At 37.2% G+C, this 21,722-nt stretch overlaps 3 protein-coding genes and 1 long non-coding RNA gene across 6 annotated transcripts in view; all 4 read right to left on the reverse strand.

Annotated features, from left to right (window-relative positions):
• Positions 1 to 4,013, reverse strand: part of flnbb (filamin B b) — a 22,080-nt gene extending 18,067 nt beyond the window's left edge. Inside the window, exons 1-4 of the mRNA XM_016549306.1 lie at positions 3,701 to 4,013; positions 2,053 to 2,301; positions 1,807 to 1,904; positions 1,570 to 1,687 (exon numbers count right to left, since the gene is read on the reverse strand). Coding sequence (XP_016404792.1) covers positions 1,570 to 1,687; positions 1,807 to 1,904; positions 2,053 to 2,301; positions 3,701 to 4,013 — 778 coding nt within the window. The remainder of the gene's footprint in view (positions 1 to 1,569; positions 1,688 to 1,806; positions 1,905 to 2,052; positions 2,302 to 3,700) is intronic.
• A 2,591-nt stretch (positions 4,014 to 6,604) lies between these two features.
• LOC107737619 (uncharacterized) lies at positions 6,605 to 7,411 on the reverse strand. The gene is made up of 2 exons (XR_001639811.1): positions 7,288 to 7,411; positions 6,605 to 6,853 (listed from the first exon to the last, which is right to left on the reverse strand). It is a non-coding gene; the product is annotated as an uncharacterized LOC107737619 (long non-coding RNA).
• A 1,769-nt stretch (positions 7,412 to 9,180) lies between these two features.
• On the reverse strand, positions 9,181 to 14,334 carry LOC107737618 (sarcolemmal membrane-associated protein-like). Of its 3 annotated transcripts, none has more exons than XM_016549184.1 (6): positions 13,932 to 14,334; positions 13,497 to 13,559; positions 11,870 to 11,995; positions 11,095 to 11,169; positions 10,695 to 11,000; positions 9,181 to 9,409 (listed from the first exon to the last, which is right to left on the reverse strand). In XM_016549184.1, the coding sequence occupies exons 2-6, from the start codon at positions 13,546 to 13,548 to the stop codon at positions 9,201 to 9,203; spliced, it is 768 nt and encodes a 255-aa protein (XP_016404670.1). In that variant the 5' UTR covers positions 13,549 to 13,559; positions 13,932 to 14,334; the 3' UTR covers positions 9,181 to 9,200. The 3 variants fall into 3 exon arrangements, with proteins under 3 accessions (XP_016404670.1, XP_016404667.1, XP_016404671.1); XM_016549181.1 differs by having other exon boundaries at positions 13,892 to 14,334; XM_016549185.1 differs by lacking the exon at positions 13,932 to 14,334 and adding an exon at positions 13,667 to 13,843.
• A 5,395-nt stretch (positions 14,335 to 19,729) lies between these two features.
• atp6ap1lb (ATPase H+ transporting accessory protein 1 like b) overlaps positions 19,730 to 21,722 on the reverse strand; it is a 9,821-nt gene continuing 7,828 nt past the window's right edge. Inside the window, exon 7 of the mRNA XM_016549186.1 lies at positions 19,730 to 20,504. Within this exon, the coding sequence (XP_016404672.1) occupies positions 20,268 to 20,504 (237 nt within the window). The 3' untranslated portion in view covers positions 19,730 to 20,267. The remainder of the gene's footprint in view (positions 20,505 to 21,722) is intronic.

A 21,722-nucleotide genomic window follows, 5' to 3' on the forward strand; every position in this document is an offset into this window, starting at 1 on the left:
GTCATCACAACCTTCAATTTAGGGTTGTGCCGGTAGACGATAGTATCGTGTATCGACGATAGTCAGAGATATCGCCTGTTGCCGATTTCTTTGACGACAGCAAGACGATTATTATTATTATCCGTCAAAAATATAGGTGCCTATCTTTAGTGATGCAGTGTGGAGAGCCGCTTCAGAAACTTGCCGCAGCGCGGCTGGTGAGTAGCCGTGATTAGCTCCGGTGGCCGAGTCGGAGCCGTAACACACCGCAGATGTGTGCAGTGTAAATAAGGGGTAAGAGATTTATTCATGATACAGTGTAGGTAGCTTCACTGATTATAACAGGAGTGTTTTTAAGAGCATATAATACTTGCGCTAGACTGAAGTCAGTTATGATGTTCTTTGGTAATGTAAATATTCTTTGCTCGTTTCTGTTTGAATAACTGAGGAAATGTTTTATTAACTGCTCGTTGTCAAACATTTCAAGAATATTCTTCCTCTCCTGAAAGATTTGCGCACGTCTCTGTCTCCTCAGCGCCATCACAAACCCCTACTGGCAACTCCTAACCACTTGAGAGACCTCTCGAGCGGTCATAAATAACTGGGAGAGTAAGAGTGATTCTTAGCTTTAAGCAATTTGATAACTTGCTTTTATACTTAAGTTTGAAAGTAGTAGTAAATAATAATGAATTCTCAGCACTAAAGACTAAAATGGCACTTTGAGAAGCTTGATAAATACGGGCCCAGATATACGGTGTCATTTAAAGCAGTTTAACATATGGCAGCAACATAACAAAACGTGAAAAAAAAAGAATACTTTTGCAAGGCACTGTAATCAAATTACAGTTACTTATGAAAATGTTAATTATTACAAAGGGGGTTACATTTGAATATTTTCTGTAAAAAGCTACAGTAGGATATGTTGAATAATATAAATGTGTTGCTTTGCCTGTTTTTGATGTGCACGATGCCTCCTGCCATTTAAAGGCCATTTAGTAAAGCGATGCTATTCTGATACTTTTGATTGGTTCTCGTTTGAATTTGCAGTGAACCACATCTGCCAATTACATTAATCCGCATTGCTGCTGAAATCTTTAGGCTACAAACCGTCTTGCCACCATGGCGAGTGATAAAAATGTGTTCCAGTATTTAAAAAGTGCTTTCCAGTGCTGTGCTTTAAAATTAAATTTTTATAATCTTAATTCAAGTCTGACAGTAATTAGTGTTGAGTACAACTGTAGGTTAACGCTGCATGCATAAAATGTTCGAAAATTTTTAACAGTTAAAAACATTCGCTAGAAATTTAATTTATTTCAAAAAGTAATCAAATGTAATCAGTTACATTACTTTAATAAAGTAATTGAAATAGTTACACTACTTATAACATTTTAAATAAGGTTACTTGTAATCTGTAACCTTTTACATTTGCAAAGTAACATTCTCAACACTGCGTATCAATGTAACCTGCAGAAAGTTCTCTTATCAAGAAATGTTTGATTATCATCATGATGAATCTTTTCCCTCTTGTCTTTTCATTATTAGTGACAAAATCAAAACATTAAACAGCAGGGGGCTTATAATGGGTCCAACCTTTCTTTGGCTTGAGTGGAGCTCCAGGTTTCAGTCTGGCTTTGGGGAAAAGTGAGAGGTATGTCATCACTGACTGCTCATCCACAGCTGGATCAAGAATCTCCTCTGGGGCTATGAGCTTGATAAAAGTTAAATATAAAAAAAAAGATTCACAAATTGATATGAGCAAATCAATCACTTAGAATGTTGTCAAAATGCAAGTAAAATAACTAGCCAGTCTATTCTGGTTGAACTCACCTGTGGAATTCCAAGCCAATCATCTGCTTGCTGCATGGCTTCTTTAGTGTTACTCACCCGATGCACCGTGTCCCAGCTCTCCCAGTCAGGACACAAGCCTGCACAAACCAGAAAAATCATTTCGTAAGACAAAAACCATTTTTTTCTTTCAACACATCCAAAAAGAAAGAAATCACATGACCACGGGGAGTTTGCTATATAAGAATACTATATAAGAGCACTATATAAAAAAAAAACTTGGTTTACCTGGTGCCAGTCCATCCACTAATGCACCGAGGGCCTTGCCATCCTGCCAGTCCTGGCTGAAGTTAGTTATGGGCAGCTCAGGGACTTTGTTTTGGATCCATCCCAGAAGCCTCATCTCTGGAGTCAGTTTGGAGACAGAATCGTTTGCCTCATCCTCCCACACCAGGGTGGAGATGGAGTAATGCTGTATCAGGGTCCACACTAGACCCAGGATCAGCTTCAAGTTCCCGTCCACTATGGCCTTACTGTCTGTATGGAGACAGTGAAGGTGTGTCTGTTTGTTCTTTCAATTTAGAGACCTTCACTTGGCGACATAAATTTTATTTATTTAAATACACCAAATGCTTTTTGTCGTTTAGCCATTACATTCAAACAAGAGAGTTCAGCTGGGAACATTGTTCTAGTCCAGGAAACAGCTAATCGACTGAAGTGCCGTCCCCAATTTGACACTAGGACACTTTGACCCAAAGACTACCCTCCCTAATTAGGGAAAGGGCCACAGGAATTTATATGAAAAACATGTGGGACCCGCAATTCAACACCTGATAATGTCTTTCTGAAGAAATGCTAATGCTTTTCAGACAACAGGCGCAACTTATTGACATTGCAGCTGACCTTCATTAAGAGATAAATTTAACTATTAGTCATATATACGTAGATACAATAAAGATGCTAATCACCAGTGTTATATTATTTACATAGAGTTAATATTTTGAATTATCTTATTTTTATATTTTCAGTTTTCTTTTTCCATTTTAGTTTATCTTATTAATTTTGTCATTTCTTTGTTTATTTTTAAAATATTTATATTTAGCGTTATTTTTACGTCATTTTTAGTCATTTTGGTTCTTCAACTTCAACTTAATTTTAGACAGTTGCCAAGCAAACATTTCTAATTTCTGAGTTTTTCTATCTCCTATTTACATTTATATTTTATTTCAGCTTAATTTAAATTAACAAAGACAATTTTAATAGTTATAGTTAACAATAACAACCCTGCCAATCACCTCATAATTGTAAATGGAAATTAAACAATGTAAAGTGAATGTTTAAAGCTAAATTACTATAACCAAATTGAAACCTGATGTTCACCTATATGGTGTAATAGCCTCAGTTGCTGTAAGCCAGAAACATTGTTAACAGCATACAGACAATTATACTTGCTATTTTGTCTAATTAGTATAATTAAAGGTTAATTATGGCTTGTTCATTCTAATTACATGCTTTTAATTTAAGGGTAAAGTATGAACATGGATTAGCAAGTTAACCCTGTTTATTCATGCAGTAGGTGCTTTGACATACTCAATATGTACTAAAAAAAAATAATAAAATCATGGCACAGTCTCTGTGATGTTACTGCTTACAAAAAAAATAAAATAAAAGATTTTGAAAACTTTGAAAACATTGATGACTTTCACAATTCTCTCCAACTCATCTATTATTCTCCTGATATATTTGCTCCGGATCTGTACATATTTTTGAACACCTGACTTTAAATCAGCAGATTGCTTCATTGTGAACTTCAAAACCATTCAGAAACTAGATCCTTAAAATGTTGTACATATGGGTTTAAAATGACTTGAGAAAACTATTAATAGATTGTTGTGAACACCTTCTTTTGAATGAGTTCAGGCATGTTGTAACTCACCTATAGACACCAACTTAACTTTTTCATGCTCCAAAAACTCCAGAGCCACCGAAACATTGTCTAGCTTGAGCTGTCTGAAGGTTGGTCGCGTGTGGTACTTTCTAAACATCCTTTTATGGCTCAGGACCTCCAGCAGCGAGATAAGGATGAGGCCATCGCTCAGGTCGAACTTAAGATCGCCGATCTGCAGCTCCACAGATTTCAGGTGTTCGTTGCACCAGCGCGTGAAGGTGTTCTTCTGAATCTTTTTCCACGGTGCATCATCTGCCAGGTTAATTGCAGCTGCAGTAACACTACCTTTAAAGTCACCCATCGTTCTCTCTGATAAGCGTGGAGTCCAAAACCTTTTATACCAAACTGAGAGCTGCAATCTAAGAGCCGTGAAGCATGAAGCTTTCATGTAGCTTCGCTGGTGGTGGGAGTGCCCTACACCCCCCAATTCTGGCCCATAATTATGATTATACAGCGCCTCTGAGAGCTGTTTTTACTCTGACATGAACCGTGTCATCATGCCGCAACCCCACATCGTGCAAAGGAATAATAAAAACAGATTCTAGTTACATCAGTGCTTGAAGAATGTATTTACTAGGAAGACGGGGTCAGAAACAGGATCCTCAGGCCTGGGGAATTCAGCTAATTCCCACCTGCAGCCAGATGAAGGTCTGACATCACTGTTGCTGATAACCTTATCGCTGGTGACGTTACTCTTCATTTACTCCAGAATAAACTGAGCGTATTATTGCCAGAGCTCTTTTGATCGGGGCACGTCCTCGTATTTCCCATGCGGTGTCGAAGAGGGATGACTCATTGGGGCGGACTGCATTACACCATGGAAGCGTGTGCCTTTGGCTGCAGCTTTATGACAAACTTGGTTATGGGGCCATCGATTTGCAGGAGTGCATTTAGGTGCCCAGAATTGGTTTTTGTTTTAATTAGTGTATATTGCAAATCTTAATACTCTGCAAGGTTATTATAGGGCTTGGTATCAATTTCCCAGATTGATTTGATTCAGATTCATTTCAGTTATATACATGTCCACTTTGCTTACATAGTCTTCTTACAGTAAGAAGTGTAAGGCAGTATTAAAAGAACTGGCTGAGTTACTCATTTCTGGAATCAGACTACATAGCTCACTTTTGTCTCAAGACTCAGACTAACATTTGCTGTGCTCTGTTTTTGATTCACTAGAAAGAACCGGTTCATCAGTCATTTGTGGTAAAAACAAAGACTAACACTAGTCACACTCAGTGCTGCCAAGTCTGCGGTTTTCATGCAGTTTTTTTTTTTTTTTTAAGTCCACGGTTTAAAGCGATCTCTCTATCTTGCCATTTCAAAGTAGAGGAGCCACAACAGAGGGGAAAAACCTAGAAAAAAACCGCAATTGTGATCGTTTTCACTAGCAATTGGGCTGTTTGTTCCGAAGACCTGGCAACCCTGGTCACACTGCATGCTTATGATTCACTAAAAAGAACCGGCTCATAAGAGACATTGTGAATCAAATTACAGTGGTCAAATTGTATATTGCGAGGCCAACTGAGGAAAATATATTTCTTGCTATAAAGATGCCACGTACCATGAAATAACAGAAAAAAAATAATGGTCGTTATTGGATTACATGCAATACAGACTGCAAACTCAGACTGACACAACATAATAGCTTTTTCTGTTGTAATATAAAAACTAACATGAATTAAAAATGAATAAATTAACATTAATCTAAATTAGCAATAAGCAATTTTTTACTGCATATATTAGTTAATGGTTCCAAACCTCAACAAATTGATACTATTGTAAAGTTGTTCAAATTAAATTCAGCCAATATGCATAAATAAATGTATACAAATTAAACGGGGACTTAATAGGGTTGAACTTCACTTTTGCTTATTTATTGCAATTATCATATCTGTTAGATCGGGTAGTTTTTCTCTGTACAAGTAATAAACATAATAAATCATAAACACTATATTATAGGTCTCTTTCGGACACATTAGCGCTCAAATGTCCTAAAAAACAGTGCTTATCATCATCATCATCATCATTAATAATATGTCAAATCCTTACCACAATAAAGTACAGACAGTAGACTAATCACTAATGGCTTCGTATAAGGTGCAAAGACACATACACAATACATGGCAGATTTAGGCCTTTAAGCCACAAAACATATGATCGAGTTAAAACTTAATGGATCTCAATGGTCTTGAATATGTTATTGCAGTGGGCTTTACAATTCTGAATCATTTCTCACGGAAGTGTTCATTCAGGGAGGTATAAACGTTTGTTTATCTAAGGTTATGTTATATAAGGCAATTTACTAATTGTAACTTCACTTTTGCTTATTTATTGCAATTATCATATCAGTTAGATTGGGTAGTTTTTCTCTGTACAAGTAATAAACAAATCATAAACACTATATTATAGGTCTCTTTCGGACACATTAGCGCTCAAATGTCCTAAAAAAACAGTGCTTATCATCATCATCATCATCATTAATAATATGTCAAATCCTTACCACAATAAAGTACAGTGCATAGACTAATCACTAATGGCTTCGTATAAGGTGCAAAGACACATACACAATACATGGCAGATTTAGGCCTTTAAGCCACAAAACATATGATCGAGTTAAAACTTAATGGATCTCAATGGTCTTGAATATGTTATTGCAGTGGGCTTTACAATTCTGAATCATTTCTCACGGAAGTGTTCATTCAGGGAGGTATAAACGTTTGTTTATCTAAGGTTATGTTATATAAGGCAATTTACTAATTGTTTGTTTGGCAAAGCAACAGTGTTCAATAAAATACCTGTTATTAGCCAGATACTTCAAAAAGCAATGCATACAGAACCGGCAATTTAAAAATAAAATGATATATGGTGCAAATAAGGGAACCTTGTGACATGTTATTATTCTAAGGCCTTCGATACTTGAGTAAGAAGTTGCATTTAAACACTCGTTACTCAAACTAACACCACACAGACTAAAAGGATACAAATGTTAACACGTTTGAGAAACATTTACTAGGTATGCATGTCATGGTGAATGTGCTTGTTACTGGTTCATCACGTTGTTCATTTTGAGGTCTTTGAAAGCAAATACCCCGTCACGGCAACGGTCACAGCAGCGACGGGCATCCACCTGATCCATTTTCCCTGCAAGAACAAACATACAGATCACATCATCTGTAGTACCGCATCGCTTATCAGAACATGTTTACAATCAGGGATGCACATGAGCCGAGACGGGGACACAAAAGCCACAAGGACGGGACGCGGAGAAACTGAGGTCAGGACACACAAGACGAGGACAACAGAAGACGTACGGTGGAGGACAAAGAGAGCCGGGATGCCTCAGAGCTACGCTGGAAAACTACAACCTACAAAATGGGGTTGATTTGTTAGAGACACTTGTTAGTGTGCGTCTTATAATACAAAGTGGACCTGTAGTAGGGAAAGAGAAGCATTTTGCGGACGAGCGGACAGTATTTGGTAGCTTAAGCTGAGATAATGGTTTAGTGGTCATGCATAGCCCTGAGGATGATGGAGGCTTAAGCAGAGGAATGAGACGGGACAGGAGCACTGTGTACCTTTCTACCATAATGGGCCCAAGCACCAATACAGCAAAGCCAGGACAAGGCCGATGGCTACGGCTAGGATGGGCTGCAATAAAGACAGCTAAAGGAGGGAAGGGAGGGATATTACTGAATGAGTGGCTTATGTTTCTGTGCGCTATTATTGGACTGGTGAATTTAACATTAAGATAAGGAAATCAAAAAGGTGAAGTGTGTAACTGTTTTATAGTTAAAACTCTTCCCCTTTTCCAGTTCAATGTGCAGAGACAACGCAGATGTTTGTTTGGCTCAACTACAGCTGTGAGTTTGGAATTGTTTGTAGCTTTTATTATGTTGTTTGATTTTTTTATATTATTTTATACAAATATATTAATAATTTAACTAGAATTAAAACATTACAAGAATCTCATAGACTCTAACAAGAATCTTGTTTTTAAGTGACTTGCCTGATTAAATAACGTACTTTTTAAAAAATGAAATAAAAAAATGATAATAAAATAACCTAATACAGGACAAGCAGTTTGGAGAATGGATGCAAAATGAAATTAAATTTAAAAAATATTAAAAACTCTCATAAAAATGTTAAATTAAATATTAAACACTTTGTGATTTTCTTCCTCGTTTTTGTTTTGGTGACAGGAATATTCCACGTTGCTATAGCTTCTTATATTTTTAATTCTCGTTCTTTTTTAAATACTGTTAATTGAAATGATTTGTCATGGAGTGAGGGGAACTAAAATAGCCTAGCTATGTTTACAGCGTTTATTAAAATGTTTGTAAACATTTCGCGTCTGCATTAGGCCTATTTCTGAAAGAAATAATAAAATGCGACTTATACTCGACTTGCATTTTTTTCTTCTAAAAAACGTTTTCTTAATTAATATATATATACACGCGTAGCGTATTTTAACCATGCAGCAAACCTTTTTAAATATTTTGATAAATGACTGAAAAAAAATTAATAAATGACTTTTTAAACCGTTTAACTGATTGTATTATTCGGTCAAAAATTCTTACGGTCGGTTTACGGTTAACCGGTTAAAATGAACATCCCTAGGTTCAACCTTAATTTTATAAAGCTATGAGAATACCTTTTGTGCACAAAGAAAACAAAAATTACGACTTTACTCGATTTCTTCTCTTCTGCGCCAGTCTTCGACGCGCGTTAACGACGCGCTTGAATGTGGTAGTTGCATTGTTGTCTTTGCAGGGTCAGAAAGCTCTCAAATTTCATCAAAAATATCTTAATTTGTGTTCCGAAGATGAACGAAGGTCTTACCGGTTTGGAATGACATGAGGGTGAGTAATTAATGACAGAATTTTAATTTTTGAGTCAACTATCCCTTTAAAATAGAAAAAACTATATTGTCAACCCAGCCATAGCGAAGTGTCATTTTTTCCATGTTTAAATACTTTCTCCTATCCCATTTTAATATCTGACGATAAGTAAGCCTATACAAATAATTCACCCAAAAATGAATATTCTGACATTCCTCACTCATCCTCAACCTGTATGTTATTTTTCTCCATGCAACAAAAAAAAAGATTTTTTAAAAAATGTTTTAAAAAAACAACAACAAAAACATCAAAGCACCAAAGTCATGGGGTTAAAGACATTAAACATGGCGCTATTTTCGTAGTGTCACACAAAAACCTGAGGGTGAGTAAATAAAGACAGAATTATAATTTTTGGGTGAACTATCCCTTTAATTTCCTAAGAAGTTTAAATGTGGCTCTACAAAAATTGGTGTCTTTGAACATGTCTAACATGGCAACACTGACTCAACTAATAGCATGTGTTTAGGGTGGGAATCTGTATGAACAGTCCATTTTAAGGCAGTCAGCAATTATATTTGGTGCTTTTAGTGGCATGAACATGACACACTTCACCTTCAAAGTAACTGTATATGAATGAACTGTATATGCGGTCATAGAACAGACCTGTCCAGCTCTTTCTCCAGCTGCTGCTGTTTCTTCTGTAGCTGTTCTTTCTCTGAGCGTAGGGTGCTGCTCTCACTCTGCAGGCTGATCTTCTCTTTCTGCTGTTTATCAGCCAGCTGCTCTCTCTCTGACCTCAGAGACGCACATTCCCTCCTCAGGCTCTCACAGTCCTTCTGCAGCCGCTCCAGCTCGCTCGCTGCATCACACACACACACACACACAATTAAATACATACACAAAGACATGCACACAAACACACAGATATAGCACATGTGCGCACACACACAGACACAGACTCACAATGCTACTCTGTTACATAACGGTGGAAGTGATGTGAGAAATGTGAGTCATCTTCTGAATATCTGTCGGATTACTGCAAACACTGCTGTGACTGTTGTTGGATGAACCTAGGGCTTGATTGTAACCTCCACAAACACATTATATCATTCATTAGGTTTCTGAGAAGGGAGGACAAATTCCCCAAAGAGATTATGAATGTGCAGACACAGACTCACAATGCTACTCTGTTACATAACGGTGGAAGTGATGCGAGAAATGTGAGTCATCTTCTGAATATCTGTCGGATTACTGCAAACACTGCTGTGACTGTTGTTGGATGAACCTAGGGCTTGATTGTAACCTCCACAAACACATTATATCATTCATTAGGTTTCTGAGAAGGGAGGACAAATTCCCCAAAGAGATTATGAATGTGCAGAAGACATAAAACAGCCTTAATTTAATTGGGAACAAATACAGAATTTTAGTCCGATGAGGTTATAGTCATTTAATTATTTATTTTTATTAATTTGTTCCATTAAAATCTTAATCTTGAAATTGCATTTATTTTTAAAGGGAACAGGTTACATTTTTGTATCCTGATTAAATGAATACTTTCAACATTGTACAATAATGTTTGCATCATTATTATTATTATTATATGCTCAGAAAATTGTGATGTGTTAATGCCAAGTTGATGATGATTATATTTAGTATTTTTTAATAGAGGTATTGTTTTTAATTTGTAATGTATAGTTGTTGTTGTTATTGTTATTATTATTATCATCATTATTATAAGAGGCTCAGAAAATTTGGTCATGAAAATTTGATAACTCATATTATACTCGTATAGTATTTGTAATGTATAGTTATTATTATTACTACTACTACTGCTAATAATAATACATTCTATGATGATGATGATGGTGATTGTTATTAAGTGCATTAAGTGATATGATGAAGATGATTATTGTTATTAAGTGCATGAAGTGTATTAAGATTATTATTAATTAATATTATCATTATCAAATCCAATATTCTTATTAATGTGAAATATAAATATAGATGAATTTGCATTTAGGTATACACAATACATGGATGAGAAATGTTGAGGTCCTTACATGACTTTTAATATTTAAAGAGGCTTAAAATGCTATAGGCCAATCATCTGCAATGATAGAGGTCTGTGGGGTTGTGGGTACCTTGCTGCTTGGCAGCTATGTCTCTCAGCTGGTTCTGCTGCTGGTGATTGGCCTGTACACTGTCGAGCTCACGCTCATACTTGTTTGCAGCCAACTGCCATTTCTCCAGCTCAGAAGTTAGCGTTGCTAGGTTCCCTTTCAGTGCGCTGACCTCATGCTCTCGCTCGGCTGCAGTTTTCTCCATAGTGCGGCGCAACACCTGCACTTCCTCATGAGCTGTGTGCGCTTCCTGTCGCAAGCTGAAGATTGAGCTGTCCTTCTGATCCCTGAGATTCTCCATATCTTCCTGCAGCTTCTGGAGCTGAGCTGAATGCACATATAGACGCAAAGACCAATTGGTATAATACATTGTTTAGTAAATATAACTTTACTTAAGACATACACACGCTCCTTGACTTACTCTGTAAGACCTTTATCTGTTTTGCTGACTCCTCCGCCTGCTGCTTATTGGCTCTTTTCTCCTCCTCCAATAGACCTGTAATATACAGCACAGGTCATTAGGGGGACCTGTTGAGCATGACTGCCATTCCAAATAAATTTCAAATGTTCACAAGCGTATATAAATATGCATATAATAACTAATATTCAAAAACAAATAAATAACAATTATAATAATATTTAATTGTTTTTTAAACTATGTAATATTTGTTGATTATGTAATATTTATAATCGTTTATAATAATATATTAAATAATTATAAATGTATTAAATAAAGTAATTAATAAAGCATTTTATAAAAATAAAAATATATACAGTATAGTCAGGCAAAGGGGAGCACTGATTTAGAATCAGTTTTTGTCTCGTATATAATTGTACAAAACAAAATTCAAATTCATACTCAAATGGGAGTAATTTCTGTGCAGTTAAAGCTACTGTATATACGTTTTTTGTTTGTTTTTTTACCTTGAAACACAAGTTTCAAAATCATTCTGATGGTAAACTTCTGTTTCTTTCCCAAGCTCCCCCCTCAAAAGTCTGTTCTCGGAGTATGTAAGTTTGGCGATTGGGTATGAAATTCCGCAAAAAGGGTGGATTGCTTTACGGCAGCAATAAATGCACTAATACAGCCTTCCACTGTAATTCGACAGTGATGTGTTTACAACAGTGAATTCCACTCTTCAATGTTGCAAAGATGCACACAACTACATAGAGCTGCTTTAAAGTCCCTCTTTTACCTTGGAGTTCAATACACTTGTGTTTGCCCGAGTTGGCCTGTTCATTGGCTTCCTGAAGTTCTTGGTTCAGCCGCTGGATGACCTTCTCAGACTTACTGGCCTCCACAGTGCTCCTGCTCAGCTCATCTGGAGAAATGATTACACATCCACCGCTGATGACATCTAATGGGAACTATTACATGCATAATTAGACACTATTATGGCGCTCTGCTGTCAGAGAATCACTCTTTCGTCAACCGTTAATGGGTGATCTGTGTCTTTATCTCTGTATCAGCATCAATGAGTTGCATTTCAACTTTGCCGGATTGTTCTGCCCTCTGACGAAGTGCAAACCCTGTCTCCAAAGGTTAATTAAATCAGAATGAATCGCATGGTAATTTCCCTGGAGGTCAGAAAATGGGCCTATTCCATGAATTAATAACTTGACTCGGAATAGATCTATCCTAAAAACATAATGTCATCAGATTGGTTTAAACTGGGATCTGCAAGAAGGATAGCTAGGGTTTTAATAAAGCTGCCATTTGATTAAAAGTTTTAAATGTTCTAATGTTATACAGTGCCATTTCATAAAGAATCGGAAAAGTCTTTAGACTGCTATAAAAAAACATTAATGAAGATTTTCAACTGATCCATTGCTCTGTAAAAGTTACAGTACATTTACTGGCTGTAATTTAGATTGCCTAAACTTAGAAACAAACCTGCTCCTCTTCCTCTAAATATGGGTTGCTGAAAACCAGGCCATCTTATCAAATGCTCCAGAAAGATATGACCTCATCTTCCAAACTCAAGGGTGCATACCATAAATGGCCATATCAAGGATATATCATTGCAATCAGAGAGACGTAATTCCAGAAAATTGAACTTCACACGCCTCGCTTGCATGACTAAACTAAAATACCGAAGCCTGTGCAGGCCAAACACAACCGCCAGAGCAGAGAGGACGGAGGCATTAACGTTTCATGAGGTATTGCGGTGGGTAATGTTTATTGATGCCATTCTGCATCAATAACTCAATCTCTCAGCAGGGTACGAGGGCACATAGGAACACTCTGGCCTAATTTATATTAGAGTCTGTGCAGGAGGAAGATAGTCATACAGACAGGAAGACAAAGTCAGACAGACAAAATTTATGTCATGATTAAAGTATTAGCACAGGCTGGAAAACCAAAACCATTCCATTGCAGCTAATGACAACAAAATTCTGCCAAACTACTTTGCACTCAACTACTGAAGTGCACTGCAAAAATATAGTTATAGCCACATAAAACATATTTTACAGAAATTAACAAAATAAATATGAATACATTTTATTTATCTCTCTATCTGTCCTTTTGTCCTTGTTAAAAATAATAAAAATGCATTATAGAAATATTTTATGCAATATTTAAAAAATACATCACAGACACTTACTCCAATTCTGCTCAAAAATAACTAGATTTACATGGTCAAACAATCTATATTTTAGACCCACAGTACTTTGGCATACTGTAAACAAAATAAAAAATATATAAAAAAACAAGGTTTAATATCCTATAAATGAATGCCTAATGGGACAGTAAAGCACTATAGTATGGTTCAAAACACTTCAGCAACTATAGAAACTCAAGTGCAGTAATGTGATTTTTACCTTTGATAAGAGACACTTTATTAATAGGATCATTCAGCTTCTGTTCCTCCATTGTTTTCTCCACTGTAACAAAGGAAGCAACTATGTTAATGTTACTGTAAAATATTAAGTTCAGCTATTTATTTTTTTTAGATATAGTAATTGGCTTGAATAGTAAAGAAAATAATTACAAAATTCCAGGTGATGCCAATTATGACTCAGCTAGTCAATGAGGCGGAAAACTAAAATAATCACAGTTTTCCTAAATGGCAACAGATTTTTAAAGAAACAAACACAAGTCTTCATCTTTTCCTGTTTTAAACGTCAAATCATAGCCCACATTCAAAGCATAACGTCATGCCAGTTATATAACACAGCTTAGCGTCATTGTATCAATTAAGAAGATTACTCATCACCTTCACTTTAGTCTGAGGAGGACTAAACAGATGCCGTTACCTGAAGACTCGTGATGTCACTTCAGCCGGTGCAGAAACAGCTGCAATATTCAAGCTTCTTTAACGATCGATTCGCTCCGGTGATGAGAACTGGACGAGTCCATTCTGAAGCGCGGGGGGCACCGACGCATCTATATATCGTGTCTGGGGGTTCACCTGACAAAACCAGACAGCAAAACGGTTGGGTGGAAAAGAATACGATATAGAAGCGCTGCTGAAGTATATTGTACTCTGAGGGGTCGTTTTCTTTGCGGAAATTATTTGCATGCGTCGTCAGGTGACGCCCCCTTGGAGGTGGTGGTCTGGAGGTCTCGCTCACATGGGCAGACAAGCGTCCTGAGGCATCTGAAAAGAGGCTGCAGCTGCATTGTAGAATACACTCAGGCCCATTGTTTCACTCATTAGGGCGTCTCTTATGTAAAAACGGTTAACAATAGTGGTCATTCGTGCTTGCATCAGTGCCAAATTCCAACCAAAGCACTGTGATTTGATAAATTATAGTATAAGTGATTAGTGGCGTGTCAAGATGTCAATCACGTGACACGCCGATCATTTGAAGGTGAACATAAAAGTAAACATGCAAAATACACCCCTGATCCTTAACAACTACATGCATTTATTTATGGTCACATATTTATTTAATAGTTTAGAGGGTATCGAGATGTAAACAACACTGATTTTGAGTGGGGGGTGGGGGCGGGGCACTCAAAATCATACCAACATGATGTTGATATGGGGGGGGTGACTTAAAATAGTATGAAGTTATTATTTTACATTAATCTGCTTCCACTTTCTCAGATAATTGTAATTGATTGGCTATCAACTGATATGGGTCAACACCATCAAATGTAAAAAATGTGTGACCTTATATATAAATATTGACAAATCTGGCATTTAAGGCTACAGAATGGCTTCAGATCTATTAAACTATCAGATAGATAGATTCAGGCTGACTTATGCTGGCTACTTTTTCTAAATTTGTCCAACAAGGCAACTGATGTGGAACTAAGAGAGTTTGCCATGCTCAGAGAAAGACTGAAAGTGTTTGTATGGATCTTTCCTGTGTTGTCATGGCGACAGAGCAAACCTGTCTCATTCATAGTTCTTGCCCACCTAAGTGCTGACTGCACAAGATGGACTGAGAAAAATCAGACCCGATCACCAGCGGAGAATATCACTCGGCTTGAAGTGACCTTGTCCAGTGCCATCACTATAATTGGCACTGGACAAGACTTGAATCCTTGAAAGGGATGAGTCATGGTCATAAATCCCTGCAATATAAGCATCCAGAAGCTTTAATGACAACAAAATGAAGCCGAGTTTGTCTAAGATTTGAGTCTAAAAATGGGCCTCAAGTGCCTGCGCAATTCAGTGTTTTGTAGGCTAGATTAAGAAGATTAGACTATTTCTCTATCACTCCCATTTTCTTTTATACTCTCTAATACTTAATACTTTTATATTCACTATTAAATGTTTTTTTTTTAAACATTGAAACAGCATTTAATGATTTTAAAAAGGTTAACAAAATACTTATAAATTAATGTTGAAATTTCAACAAGATTTATATGTTGAATCAGTATGTCTTCAATGACATACAAAGGAAATATCTACCTTTTTAATTATAATAATAATAATTATTATTTTTATATATTTTGGTCATAAGGCCTCTTCAAAAATCTAATTGTCCATCATCATTAATAGGAATCTACAGCCCAGGTGCAGACAAAAGTGTTGGGGTTTATTTTGTGATAATATCCAGCTGATTGTACATGATCCAGAATATTATATGATGAAATATTGATTTAAGAATTATTTTATAATTTCACCTTTATATTATCTCAATGCTTCCGCTAACGAAAATAGTCCAATACAATGTACAAAATGATCAGCCTTGCAACAAGACAAACACTGCAACAACAGTGATATTAATACCGATTAGGTTATTTTCAGTACATTTGATAACTGAATAGTTGTGTTTGTATGTAACAGAAGTTTGCTGAGTGATAGGAGAAATATAAAAGTAGCCATGGATGATGAATTAACCAATCAGAATCAAGTATAACAGAGTGCCATGGAATAATAGTAAATAATGAAGGAAAAAAACAATTAGTAAGTAGCACTCAGCCATGACTAAACCAACATGATATTGTTTGTATATGTATCACAAAGCCAGACTAAAGCCAGCTGTGAGGCCGTTAGACCCTGCAGGAAAACACACACAGTGCTGTGAGAGTCAGTGACGCAAAAAGTAGTGCATGTGTGAGTAAAGTTCATTTCGAAGGCAGACAGGTAAAACTGTCCCGGTAAGAGGGCAGCGCCGCAGGCTCCTGCTGAGAAGTGTGAGAGGAGAGCAGATGGCGGAAAGGGCAGGAAAAAATCAGACAGAAGGGGGTTGCTGCTTTTTCGCCACAAAAAACAGGGCCGTAGCAGACAGCCAGCATGAGGTGGGCTAGAAAGACAGCGGTGATCCCTACACCAGCAGTCTGTGTGGCCACGACCACTGTTTACCATAATAGAGAACAATACAGAAAAGGCATGCAGCGTTTCTCAACCATTGAAGATATAAAAGTATGATGCACTGTTTTGATCTGATCACTGTTTATTGTTCAGACTGAATTGACTGATGTTCAGGAAACTTCTTGTGCACTTCAGTGTGTACGACCGTCATTCAAATGAACACATTACACATTACTACCTCCAGTATCAGACGTGCCATGGTAGAGGTTTATCTCTAGTCATTGTCATGCTGCAGGTTATTGTGATAATGAGTTACTGATGTTATAATTGTAGATATAGAGGTATACTGATTATGATACTGAGGGTATTAAACACTTACATGAATAATTGTACAGCATTCTTTCAGCATTACCTCACTATAGTTATACTGTCTGTACTATAAATTCTCAAGGGGTGCTAAATTCATCTATTAGTCTTAATATATTCCACCTGAAAAGGGACGGCATAGCAATTATGAGATCATATAAAAACAAATTCTGTGCAATATATCAGTTTCCGAAGCTTTAAAAAAGTCTTTTTTCTTGCTATACGCTTTACGCACTTAATATTTATAGATTTGAAGGTGCTTAATACTGGAAATTTGTTAATTACTAAAACAGCAGTTGAATCTAGATCTATATGAATATCTAGCTGATCATTTAAAGCCAATGAGTATATTTATGGAATTCCTGAATCTACATTGTATAGTTCTGGAATACATAAATAGTATTAAGCACTGTACATTTTATGGTTTGTTTTGTATGTTTCGTATTCACATTATTACTGTCAAGTTACCCATCAAGGCTGACAAACAGTTTTGCACCACTTTGGCAGTCATAAAACAGTTCTTGTAATTTGGCAGATCAGTCTGCAGACTCCATTCCAGATGAATGAGATGGTGATTTATGAAGAACTGTAAATAAAAAACCCAGAAGACTTCCATATCAGGCCACAGTCATTTCTGTTTCACAGTCTTTTCTCTTCAGCCACCACCACATTGTCAATTTGTATATTTCTAACCACATTACTTGTCTCCAGTCAGAGAAGTGCTTTGAAAAGTCCGCCATAATGGTGGTCTATTAAAAGGCAATCTCACATTTTTTGTCCCCATTTCATAGGCTTCCCAGTCCTGGTCCTGGAAAGCCGTGATCTGTCCAGGTTTTGGCTCCAGCCTGGGTTTTAACACCTGATTGATCAGGTAATCTCATCCTCTGCCTGTAAGAAGTTAGGTTAAGACAGTGATAAAGAGAGGATGTAGTGTCAGGCAGGAGGAAGACCAAGAGGACAACGCAGCCATCCAGAATCAGAACTAGCAATCCTTTCCATGCTGGTCTTTTGCTGGTTTTACAGCACTGTCGTCGCTCCTCACACGCTGTTCTTGTCTGGGAGCTCGGCCTCGGGGGTGCGGGGGAAGTAGACGGTGGTCTTGTGCTCTTCATAACGGTCAATGTGCTTGAGGTGGACGACCATGTGCAGGGCGTAGGCCAACACCAGCAGCAGAATCAGAGAGGTGATCAGGCCCATCAAGATTGCTGGAGTGAAGAAGGTTGCACAGTCGCTTGCTGAAGCAAACTTGTTGGACTGGACATTAAAGGCTTGGATCTGGGGAGGAAATGTATAAAATAAATGTTTTCTGTCTGAGATACTGTAGTTAAAAATAACAAATACATTTCTTTCAATTAATTCCTGTAGCTGAGGCAGTAAAGCATGGAACTGAACAAGTGTTTACCTTGAATGCAATGTAAGTCACTTTAGATAAAAACATCTAAATGCAACATCTAAAAACATCTAAAAGCCAAATGCATAACACGTTTCAGGATAAATAGCAGTCGGCAAATATCAATGACAATTATGCTTAATAAATAGAGAGAATAGGAAATCGTGATCACGATTAAAATACACTGAACTGACTTGATCTGAATAATGACACTATTGTTTTTTAGAGCTGCTTTACAGCAGAATATGAACTGCCTCCATAGTTCAGTTTCCATAATTGATTCTGCTATTTTCCTGTTTTTTTCCCCCTGCTTTGACATATTCTGTACTGTATGAAGTGCTACACTCTCAGAAAAAAAGTTACAAAAGTTGTCACTTGGGCGGTACCTTTTCAAAAGGCACACCTTTGTACCTAAAGAGTCCATATTGGTACCACAAAGGTACATATTAGTACCTAAAGTGTGCATATTAGTACCTAAAAGGTACAAAAGTGTACCTTTATGAAAAGGTACCACCCCAGTGACAGCTTTTGTACCTTTTTTTCTGAGAGTGCAGACAGGTAAAACTGTCCCGGTAAGAGGGCAGCGCCGCAGGCTCCTGCTGAGAAGTGTGAGAGGAGAGCAGATGGCGGAAAGGGCAGGAAAAAATCAGACAGAAGGGGGTTGCTGCTTTTTCGCCACAAAAAACAGGGCCGTAGCAGACAGCCAGCATGAGGTGGGCTAGAAAGACAGCGGTGATCCCTACACCAGCAGTCTGTGTGGCCACGACCACTGTTTACCATAATAGAGAACAATACAGAAAAGGCATGCAGCGTTTCTCAACCATTGAAGATATAAAAGTATGATGCACTGTTTTGATCTGATCACTGTTTATTGTTCAGACTGAATTGACTGATGTTCAGGAAACTTCTTGTGCACTTCAGTGTGTACGACCATCATTCAAATGAACACATTACACATTGCTACCTCCAGTATCAGACGTGCCATGGTAGAGGTTTATCTCTAGTCATTGTCATGCTGCAGGTTATTGTGATAATGAGTTACTGATGTTATAATTGTAGATATAGAGGTATACTGATTATGATACTGAGGGTATTAAACACTTACATGAATAATTGTACAGCATTCTTTCAGCATTACCTCACTATAGTTATACTGTCTGTACTATAAATTCTCAAGGGGTGCTAAATTCATCTATTAGTCCTAATATATTCCACCTGAAAAGGGACGGCATATAGATCTAGCAATTATGAGATCATATAAAAACATTTCTGTGCAATATATCAGTTTCCGAAGCTTTAAAAAAGTATTTTTCTTGCTATACGCTTTACGCACTTAATATTTATAGATTTGAAGGTGCTTAATACTGGAAATTTGTTAATTACTAAAACAGCAGTTGAATCTAGATCTATATGAATATCTAGCTGATCGTTTAAAGCCAATGAGTATATTTATGGAGTTCCCGAATCTACGTTGTATAGTCCTGGAATAGTATTAAGCACTGTACATTTATGGTTTGTTTTGTATGTTTCGTATTCACATTATTACTGTCAGTTACCCATCGAGGCTGACAAACAGATTTGCACCACTTTGGCAGTCATAAAACAGTTCTTGTAATTGGCAGATCAGTCTACGGACTCCATTTCTGGTGCATGAGATGGTGATTTATGAAGTACTGTAAATAAAAAACCCAGAAGACTTCCATATCAAACCACAGTCATTTCTGTTTCACAGTCTTTTCTCTTCTGCCACCGCCGCATTGTCAATTTGTATATTTCTAACCACTGTACTTGTATCCAGTCAGAGAAGTGCTTTGAAAAGTCCGCCAGAATGGTGGTCTATTAAAAGGCAATCTTCACATTTTTTGTCCCCATTTCATAGGCTTCCCAGTCCTGGTCCTGGAAAGCCGTGATCTGTCCAGGTTTTGGCTCCAGCCTGGGTTTTAACACCTGATTGATCAGGTAATCTCATCCTGACTGTAAGAAGTTAGGTTAAGACAATGATAAGGAGAGGATGTAGTGCCAGGCAGGAGGAAGACCAAGAGGACAACGCAGCCATCCAGAATCAGAACTAGCAATCCTTTCCACGCTGGTCTTTTGCTGGTTTTACAGCACCGTCGTCGCTCCTCACACGCTGTTCTTGTCTGGGAGCTCGGCCTCGGGGGTGCGGGGGAAGTAGACGGTGGTCTTGTGCTCTTCGTAACGGTCAATGTGCTTGAGGTGGACGACCATGTGCAGGGCGTAGGCCAACACCAGCAGCAGAATCAGAGAGGTGATCAGGCCCATCAAGATTGCTGGAGTGAAGAAGGTTGCACAGTCGCTTGCTGAAGCAAACTTGTTGGACTGGACATTAAAGGCTTGGATCTGGGGAGGAAATGTATAAAATAAATGTTTTCTGTCTGAGATAGTTAAAGATAACAAATACATTTTTTTAAATTAATTTCTGTTGCCAGTAAAGCATGGCACTGATGGAACTAATAAAGTATGTAAGTCAAAGTGAACATATCAGTGCCATCAGAATGAAAAGTCATTGTTCACAAACAAGATAGTCAAAATGCTAAGTCATGTTGTCAATATAACAGTGTGCTCTGTTAGTATTACCTGATATAAACTATGGCAACAGTTTGGATGACAGTCACTGTATTGAAATGCAGAAGACTGCACTTCTTATGCATGTCATATATCCATTTCGCAAATTTACACACTACTGTATGTAAGTAGTGTATTGATTGAAAGAGACTGGATAGGATTCACAGTTACCCTTTTTACTAGTAAAAAAAACTAAGCACACATTACAACATTATTGTGATATAGAAAAGAAAAAGAAATATGGGCACAAAGGCGAAAATACAAAATTACAAAATTACAAAGGCAAACACAGGAAACCCACCTCAGCCATTGTAAGGCCATGATTGACAACATGGTCCACAGTGGCCCTTATTTCATCTGATATGCGCCTATGTCCTTGGCCTCTTCTGCCTTTTCCTCTGTTTTGTCTCTGTACCCTTCCACCATGCATCCTTACTCCTATTCCTCCTCTCAGCTGTTGATCCTGATCATTTCCTGGATGTTCATCGAATGTCAGAATTTGTAACTAGTGTGGTGTCCTCTGTCTATGCTTTCCAATAGAAGGTTCATGAGATGCACCTTTGAGCTATTTCAGAGAACTGGTTTATTATTGGCATGATCTACATTTCTCTTCATTAATGAAAGTCAAGATTCACCTCCACAATTCATGGCAAATTTACAAAAAGTCTAATAGAAATGTGTAGAAAATATGCTTTGACAGTTAATGACAACTAGATCAACCATTTTGCATTTAATTACTTATACGATGAACTAATGACTAGATGTTTTGGGGGTAAGACTATTGCACAGAGAACTATTTAATACATTTTGAGCAACATGACATTAGCAACTGATAATGTAAGAAACCGCAGATAAATGCACATAATCAATTGCATGAATGTACCAAAGCAATCGCAACTTGTTCAAAAGAATGAGAAACTGCTTTTATGATGTGCACAAGTGACTAGATGATGTGGAGGTTGAACAAGTAGTTTTGAGAATTTCATTTCTGAT

The sequence above is a fragment of the Sinocyclocheilus rhinocerous genome, unplaced genomic scaffold (assembly GCF_001515625.1).
Source record: "Sinocyclocheilus rhinocerous isolate Xijiao unplaced genomic scaffold, SAMN03320098_v1.1 scaffold72, whole genome shotgun sequence".
Lineage (NCBI taxonomy): Eukaryota > Metazoa > Chordata > Actinopteri > Cypriniformes > Cyprinidae > Sinocyclocheilus > Sinocyclocheilus rhinocerous.

Coding starts and splice junctions, on each gene's coding strand:
- LOC107737618 (XM_016549184.1), bottom strand. CDS start 13,548: ATGGAGGAACAGAAGCTGAATGATCCTATTAATAAAGTGTCTCTTATC. Junction 11,170..11,869: donor CAAGTGTATTGAACTCCAAG/GTAAAAGAGGGA, acceptor TGTATATTACAG/GTCTATTGGAGGAGGAGAAA. Junction 9,410..10,694: donor CATAGCTGCCAAGCAGCAAG/GTACCCACAACC, acceptor TGTGTGATGCAG/CGAGCGAGCTGGAGCGGCTG.